This window comes from Rhodamnia argentea, chromosome 5 (assembly GCF_020921035.1).
Source record: "Rhodamnia argentea isolate NSW1041297 chromosome 5, ASM2092103v1, whole genome shotgun sequence".
In the NCBI taxonomy this organism is placed as follows: domain Eukaryota; kingdom Viridiplantae; phylum Streptophyta; class Magnoliopsida; order Myrtales; family Myrtaceae; genus Rhodamnia; species Rhodamnia argentea.
In genome coordinates, this window is record NC_063154.1 from 14,459,112 (window position 1) to 14,467,710 (window position 8,599).

The 8,599-nt window shown below is 39.7% G+C and overlaps 1 protein-coding gene across 3 annotated transcripts; it reads left to right on the forward strand.

Moving 5' to 3' along the window:
• The first annotated feature begins 4,330 nt into the window (after nucleotides 1-4,330).
• On the forward strand, nucleotides 4,331-8,599 carry LOC115728061 (probable protein phosphatase 2C 60). 3 transcript variants are annotated; one of them, XM_030658384.2, is made up of 5 exons: nucleotides 4,331-4,726; nucleotides 5,614-6,051; nucleotides 6,566-6,933; nucleotides 7,473-7,709; nucleotides 8,126-8,599. In XM_030658384.2, the coding sequence occupies exons 2-5, from the start codon at nucleotides 5,733-5,735 to the stop codon at nucleotides 8,384-8,386; spliced, it is 1,185 nt and encodes a 394-aa protein (XP_030514244.1). In that variant the 5' UTR covers nucleotides 4,331-4,726; nucleotides 5,614-5,732; the 3' UTR covers nucleotides 8,387-8,599. The 3 variants fall into 3 exon arrangements, with proteins under 3 accessions (XP_030514244.1, XP_030514246.1, XP_030514245.1); XM_030658386.2 differs by having other exon boundaries at nucleotides 4,333-4,512; XM_030658385.2 differs by lacking the exon at nucleotides 4,331-4,726 and adding an exon at nucleotides 5,085-5,217.

Below are 8,599 nucleotides of genomic sequence, written 5' to 3' on the forward strand. Positions count from 1 at the left end.
TTCGAATTTGAACTCGCCAAGTCATATTGCTCGTGTCTTCATGTCATTTTTCTTGCCATCTTTTGAGTTTGAATTTGTCATGTCATTTGCATGTGCTTATTGTCATACCATGTCATTTCTACATTATGTCACTGTCCTGCCATATCATTTTCCCATCATGTAGGAATTTGAATTCACCATGTCATTATATTGGAGAGATCAAGCCCGGGCCCACTAAAGTATCTAGTTGGACTCGCCTTTACTCAAAAGCTTAAGTGAATGAGTTGTATGCCAATTTGGATATATTAGCTACTTCACAACATAACAATTCTTCGATGTGGGACTTTTTTAACACATCTCATACATTCTTCTCAACTTGAATCTCTAACTCGATCCTCATCCATGGTCTTTGTCTCTAATCAATGTTAAATCTGCTCCCCTTAATTCAGGTTTCTTTTCGCATCAATATGTCTCAACTTGAATCACCAATGCTCATCTTTATCATTGGTCTCTTTGTCCAAAACGAATCATGAATGCTATGTTGATACCTAAATTTTGACAGCCCACATAGCCTTTTATTGCATAGGAAATTAAGGGTTCGACCTCGACCCTCAACAAAGTTATCATTAATCGCATTTAGATATTAGGAGCATTTAGTGGTAATAAGCCCACATAAGTTGCATTATAATCGGACTGACTTAAGTGGAGAGACTCTGAGCTTAATTAGGTTAAGCCCGCGAGAGCACAAAATTCAGCCAATCCATTGAATATATCTCATAGCCGAATTGGACATGTGAGGAGCACATGAGGGTTGCTAAATTAAGGAAGATTGCATTCTTGACCAAGTTTCGAATTAATAAAGTCAGCATCGATGAAAATTTTGGTCATGGGGAAAGTAAAAAAGAGAAATGCCCTTTTTATACCGTTTCGAATATATCACATAATCTCCATAGTTCAATTTAGGAAACTGAGATATTTCATTCTTGCAAGAGGAAACCCTAGTCCATTTGCCTATAAAAAAAAACATTGTTCTTTCAATACAAAAGGAGGTTGCTCACAACTGAGGTTCTTCACCGTTCGAGTACGAAGGAAGTTGTGAAAGAATCGTGGAAGTGGAAGCTGTGATTTTTGCTCTTTCTTTGCGTGGTCAAAGCTTGAGAAAGAGAAAGGCTCGGTCAAGCAAATTCCAAGAGCACTTGGGACTCGCGAGCACCGAACGAGATCCCCCAAGCTCCTGGACGTCCAAATCTCCCAGGCAACTCCGGCGCTCCCACCGGCAACTCTCCTGCGGCGCTTCAGTCCAGCCCCCTGCCGATCCTCGCCGCCACGCTCGAACTTCTTTCCTTGCAGGTTCTCCCGTTGAGGTCCTCATCGCTAAGCGACCATCACCGAGAAGCAGCCGCGATCAGTCCCACCAACATCACTTGGTGCCAGTGGCACCCCTCAGCGCCCATCTAGTTCGAGTCGATAATCAGTTTAGGTAACTTCTTTTATATTCGGTTCGAATACTCAATTGCCTAATTGGTATTACTACGGAATATAACTTTGATTTGTTTTGAGATTTGAGGCGTATGCTAAATATGTTTTCTATTCTGGATGTGGTGAATATTTAGTTATGTGGGCTTACGTCATTAATTTAGGAAATGTTCCTTTTATGAAAGTACGAAAAAAAAAAAGATTGCATTGCATTTAAGATAGTTGCATACTATATTAAATTTGGTAAACTAGAAATGCATATATTTCATAGATACTGATGATTCTTGAATGACATTGCACAATTTCCATGAGCATTGAAGCATAGTAATAATTCTTGAAGTTGTTCGCTGATACAACATGAGTTTGCGCTTTTATCGACTATTCATGTATATAGCACATTTTAGGTCATTTTCATATGTGTTTCGTAATGTAGAACTTCATATTTTGGCAATCATGGAAGTAATTAGGAAATTACTTAATTTAGATAAGCACTTAATATAAACTGTTTTTTAATTCAAATTAGGTCATCATCTTTTAATAAAGTCACTTAGTTGATATTAGGTGTCTTAATTTATTCTTTTATTTATAAAAAGAAAACACAAAAATAATCTCATATGGTTCAAACAACAAGGTTAGTTCATAATTGAACATGTTTCATGTCATTAGAATTGCATATAGGTTGCATCTACTTCCATCATAATATAGTCTACATATCACTTAGATTTCTTGTTCGTTCATCCATGCATGTTAGATTAGAACTCGCATAATCATGTTATTTAAACTAATTCATGTCACTTTTTAGACAAGAAAAATCCAGAAAAAGAAGAAGAGAATTTAGTTAGCATTGCGTGACTATATTTAGAAATCATGTTTAGACCATGCATGCAACACATTATCGTTTGGCTTTTAATGAATATCTTGCATAACACTCGGGCATCATCATAATGAAGTCATGCTTTGCTCAATGCACCGCGGTTTTGCCTCCTTTGCTAGTAATTTATGTGTCGCTTCAATTTATTTAACTCGAAACATATGATTCGAGAATTGTTCTATTAGTCTGTCCAAACACTTCCATCCTTTGCTAATCCTTCAGGACTTATACCCTGATCTTGATCCTCTGAAATCTGGTGATACTCACCCTCTTCTAACGTATCCTTCCCACAAATCTACTAAATATATAGTTTGATCTTCTGCCGTTCATTGCCTACTCAAAGCTTCTCAGCATTTCTTGTAAACCCAGGTGATTCATTTGATCTTATTCCACAACTCTACTTCCTCTTATACTACCACCTTGAGATTGACGTTCAAAGACATTCTAAAACCAATTGAATCAGTTCATGTCCTGTCTGGTGTCCCACATAGTTGAATTTTTAGGTCAAGGTTTACTAAAAGTTGAGTTTTTGCAGCTTTTTTTTTTTTTGGTTGGAGAGTTTTTGTAGGTTCACAGTGTGGGCTATAAGCAAGATCTTACATAGTTTGTAACCTTGTCAGATGCAATCGAAGGCAGTATTCATCTAACTCTAAGAGATTACGAGCTGTTCAAACTGAGACTAGGCTCAGTTTGGCATGGTTTTCGAAAACTAGTTTTGGTCGAAGCTCGACCGAAGCTCGATTTGAAGCAAGCTCAGGCTCGAATTGCAGTTTTTTGGAAGTATGATGAGTTCTCTAATGAGGGAGATTCAACTTCCATATGCAGGATTCATCGGATAGTAGAGTCGAAATGAAGAGAGAGAGGTGCTGGCCATCTGGTGACCAAGAGGTAAGCCTACTTCCACACCAGTGGTCTGCAACACAGTAGCTCGCCACCTTCGTGAGCATCGGCAGGCCGCCATTCCACGACAGTGGTCAATGTAACATCACCCTCTCTCTCTCTCTCTCTCTCCCTCTCTCTCTCTCTCTCTCTCTCTAGGCTGGGCTAGGCTAGGCTGGGCGGCTCGACCACCTCACGATGGTCGGAGCTTTAAGAAGCAATGACCATCAACATTGTCGCTCGCTCCTCTCTTATTTGTGGTGGCTTAACTTAGATTTGTGTCGATTACCACCACAATAGTTGTCGTAAGAAAATGGATGTTGTTTGCTTGTTATGAAGGTTACGTAGCTGTTCTAAGTTTCTTGGATTTACTTTTATTTAATTTTGTTCCTATCCTACTGTATTTCTCTTATTTTTGAATTGTCTATTTAATCAATTATGTCTATGTCCAATTTTATATTTGGTAGTTTCCACACAAATGACAAGAAGGTAAAAACGTTGGAAGGATATTATTAATTTCACCTCATCATTCTCTCCTACTCATGACACGTATTAAGCAAGTAATTAAGAAACATTCGCAACTATCAATAAACGGTTTTTCTCGAATTATGAGTAATCACTGTTTCGACAATCGTAATATTATGCTAAAGCGATGACAAGATCCGATTTAGTTTTCTTTTCCAAAACTTTTTCCAATACTTTTTATATACTTGTGATTCTTTTATTTGAAAAAAAAAATTGTCTATATCATATACGGTGGCTTACCGAATAAATGATAGATAAATGAGAATGCAAAAAGAGATTTTTCATTTCATCATCTCCTATCACATCTTATCATTTATTTTATTACGTTATAGACAATTTTAATATTCTAGTTGATTCTAGTTATCCGCCTACGTATTGGCTCACGTTAATATGATGAGACGATGTACATAGATTTACTAGAAAACCATGGAATTCATGATAAATTCTAAAGTCCTTTTCTTGAACTCTGCCTATATATACATCTCCCCCAAGAAGACGAATACGATACCCCTTCAAACTTTTTGACATTAGTAACATCAATGGGAGGCCAAAACATTTCTCCATCTCTACAGTATTGAGTGAAGTCCGGATAACATCATTGACTCTATCTATCCGCAGTTTCTCTCTCCTCCTCCTCCACCACCATAGTTGGCGTGGAGCCCATCCCATAGCTTGACCTCTGCTTTGCTGTCTTTTCTACTTACTTGCCTCTCCATTCTCCTGTCTTCCTGAATTCTATTGTGGGCTTCGTTGCTCGTATTCTCAGACTCAGAGCACAGAAAGTGGGTTCTCTTCTTTCCCTTCTTTTTATACTTTTCCTCACTAAACTCTCTGTCTGTCTGTGTCTCTCTCTCTCTCTTTGGAGGAGCGAATACCAAGAAACCATATTCATTTCCTCTCTCTTGTTTCGATGGATCTACAAGATCTAGCCTCCCCATGATCTCCTCTTTCGTTTTCGTTCACTCGAGTGGCTTTTGATGGACCGATGAATTCTGGGTAGGTGTGCTTTTTGCCCTTTCTTTCTTGTTTTCATCGTTCTGCCTTCTTTTGTTGGCTCTGCGTGGAAAACTGGGAAGTTGGGAAGGGTGATAATGATCAATAGTCAATCTTGGAGATTTCTGAATCCGTGGGTGTTCTTGTTTTACTTCTTTCTATGTAAAGAGTCATGACCTTCTGGATTTCCCAGAGGCTGACCAAACTCTTCCCCGTTAGAAAATGCGACTTTGACTTCTGCATTTCTTTTTTTTGTCGAAATCTGATCTCTTTTTTGTTTTCATCCTATGTTGTCACGCTTTCATCTTTAACAGAGAAAATGAGGCGTGTATTGCTGGTAGTGATCTGTTCTATGTTCGCTTAATCAGCAGCTGAAGCAAAAAGTCCAATCTTGGACCTTTCTTCGACGTCTCGAGCTGAAATTTAATGACCTAGGAGTTTGATTGCATTGCTGACTTCTTTGTGTACTTGCAGTCTATATGCCCTGTATTGAGGTGGGTTGTGGAATCTTCTAAGTTTCTTTGAGCTCCAGTAGATTATGGCTTTGTGAGTTTTAAGAGTACCGAGTCAAAAGAGGGTCTGTGATAAATCTGTTCAATTTGATTTCACCTGTTTATCTTTGGTTGTTTCTCATTTGGTAATCACTAATCTTTTGCTTGGGGGGAAGTATCATTGACATTCCTCACTTTTGATTCAAGGACCTACCCCTATTTATGCAAAATATCATTCACATACCTCTAAGCATATCACTATTTTCTCTACAACTGAAAAGTCAGGTATTTATATGGTATTTTCAAGAGTAGAGGTACAACGAAAGCTGAGGTATGTCGTTGGTATTTTCCGTTTTGTTTTATGACTATGATGACATGGTTGATATGTCACTCTTGCAGCGTGAATTCATTGACGTGATCAGAACTTGGAAATAAGAGGAACCTTTGATGCTTAAAGAGTGAGAAACTAGTCTTGCTAGATGTGCCGAATCTGGGGAGGTTGTTGGGTGAGATGAGGGATGTTATCTGGGTTGATGAACTTTCTGAGGTCCTGTTTCCGGCCGAGGTCAGACCGATATGTTCATACTGGTTCAGACTCTGGAGGCCGCCAAGATGGGCTCTTGTGGTACAAGGACTTGGGGCAACACCTAGTTGGTGAGTTCTCAATGGCTGTTGTCCAGGCCAATGCTTTGATAGAGGATCATAGCCAGATTGAGTCGGGGTGTCTGAACTTGCATGAGTCCGGACCTTATGGTACTTTTGTCGGTATATATGATGGACACGGCGGCCCCGAGACGTCACGCTATGTTGTTGATAACCTCTTTCAACACCTCAAGTGTATGTCCTTCAACTCTACTGTACTTTTCATTTGATGTCTCGTCTAGCAGTTCATTTCTCCAATGTGGACACTACTGAGCTTAGAAAAGCCGATAGCTTGATCGTTCTCTGTTGTTGTTTACCCAGCAGTTGCCTGTCAAGAGTAGAGAATTCCTATGCCTGACCTAAATGACAGAAATCGGGCATGACATAGTTCGTTAAATGCTTTGTTCAGCCATTTGCATCTGCTGCCAAGAGCTTCTTTGCCCTTCGGCTCATGTTGGTGCATTCACATGCTGAGTAAAATCTTTCGAATTTCATACTTGTAAATCTGGCAGCAAAAAAAAAAAAAAAATGGTCTAGTTCACTCAACATAAAAAATTCAGATTAGTGTTTCATGCAATCTTTATGTTCCCATTGATAAATTAATATGTCCCTAAGGGCCGCCTGAGTAAATGCAACATGCGATTCCCTGCATGTTTCATATTGACCTTCCAGCACTGGGCACTGATTTGTCTGTTGATGCAATTTTCAGTGTCTATATCAGAGCATCAATCATTATCCGTTGACGTGGTACGGAAGGCGTACCAAGCCACTGAAGAGGGTTTTCTTTCTATTGTCACCAAATTATGGCCAACAAAACCTCAGATTGCTGCAGTTGGATCTTGCTGCCTTGCTGGTATAATTTCTGCCGGAACACTTTACATTGCAAACCTTGGTGATTCACGAGCTGTTCTCGGGAGAGCTGTCAAGGCCACCGCGGAGGTTTTAGCCATCCAGCTGTCAACAGAGCATAATGCTAGTATAGAGTCCATAAGACAGGAACTCCGTTCGATGCACCCTGATGACCCACAGATCGTTGTTTTAAAGCATAACGTATGGCGTGTTAAGGGCATAATTCAGGTAACTTTTTACGGCATGGAACATAATGGATGCAATTATTTTCTTAGATCCTCGAGATTTCTTGCTTTGCCATTCGACCTGACCGATCGCATGATGTCCTTTTTCCTTTAAGTTGCCAGGATCTTGCTCTTCATCACTTCTCCAAAAGTTTAATTGATTGTACACATTTTGAAATGGCTTTATAAAGTAAATGAAGTATATGGTGTAAGGGCTTTGCTTGATTGTCTAGCTTTTTAGCTCAATTAGTTGTAGATGTTTTCTGGTTTGAACTTTCTAATTTAATTGTTCCTGCTCAAATTTTAAAGGACTTCTATAAGTATTGAGATGGCACCAAGTCCAATCTTGGATTACAATTGCCAGCCTGACAGGCTTAGAAGTGAGGTGCCTCGGTAAACCCATCCTGGCCATAAATATGAAGCACATCTACTACAAACACATGTTCACTATAATCCTCTTTATGCTGTGTTTGCTGCCATAAAAATAAGTAATGTGCTGGATCTGAAACTTTGACTTAACTGCCCTGCTGCTTGTTTTTGCAGGTCTCACGATCTATTGGTGATGTGTACTTGAAGAAGGCTGAATTTAACAGAGAGCCTTTATATGCAAAGTTTCGCCTTCGTGAACCTTTCAGGAGACCAATATTGAGTGCAGAACCATCAATTTCAGTGCACCAATTGCAACCACATGATCGATTCATTATTTTTGCATCTGATGGACTATGGGAGCACATTGGCAACCAGGAAGCAGTTGATATTGTTCAGAATCATCCTCGCAATGTACGTATATCTGATAATCATAAATACCATTTGGGAATGCACAGAGGAGGCTGCGCGTGAACTTTGTGGGACATAAGTTTAATTTCGGTCCTGCTGTTCAAAGAAAGTTTATCTGAATGCTGCTAATCTTACAATTGACATGATGGAAGTTTTCTCAGTTGCCTTCACTTTAAGCCCATCTGCACTTGTGTTGTGGCCACTGAGAAGATTTTGCACTTAATAGTTCATTGCTTCTTGTGGAAGTTTTTTTCCCAGGAATTAGAAGAAAAGAATTGACAGACGAACAAACTATTCAACCAAGACCGTCCTTGCTCCTTGCTGCTTAAGTGCTACCTAAGTCTATTGGAAACCAAGTTAACAAGTAGTGTCTCTCATTTACTCAAAAAGACAAAATCTAACAGATCTCTCTTTGGCAGGGCATTGCTAGGAGGCTTGTTAAAGCTGCTCTGCAAGAAGCGGCGAAGAAGAGAGAGATGAGGTACTCGGACTTGAAAAAGATTGACCGTGGTGTCCGTCGCCATTTCCATGATGACATCACGGTGATCGTTGTGTTTCTCGACTCCAACCTCGTGAGCAGGGCAAGCTTGACAAAACCCCCCAACATATCCATCAAAGCGGGTGGAATCAACTTGCGCCCCAACACATTGGCTCCTTACTCCGCGAATGGTGCCACTTGAAGATGCTGCAATTTTTCACACATGTGAATAGGATACCGGGCAGCTTCCTTTAGTAAGAGGGGGCGGGCCATCGAATTCTTTAGTGTACACAGCGACGTCTTTTAACGTAGAACCGATGCTTTTAGCTTCTGGGTTGATGGGAAAAAAAAAAAAAGGAACGGAACTGTTGACCAAAAGTTTCCTACGTTAATTTAGTATTAGGACAGTTGCTCT

Coding starts and splice junctions, on each gene's coding strand:
- LOC115728061 (XM_030658384.2), top strand. CDS start 5,733: ATGTTATCTGGGTTGATGAACTTTCTGAGGTCCTGTTTCCGGCCGAGG. Junction 6,934..7,472: donor GTGTTAAGGGCATAATTCAG/GTAACTTTTTAC, acceptor TTGTTTTTGCAG/GTCTCACGATCTATTGGTGA. Junction 7,710..8,125: donor TTCAGAATCATCCTCGCAAT/GTACGTATATCT, acceptor TCTCTTTGGCAG/GGCATTGCTAGGAGGCTTGT.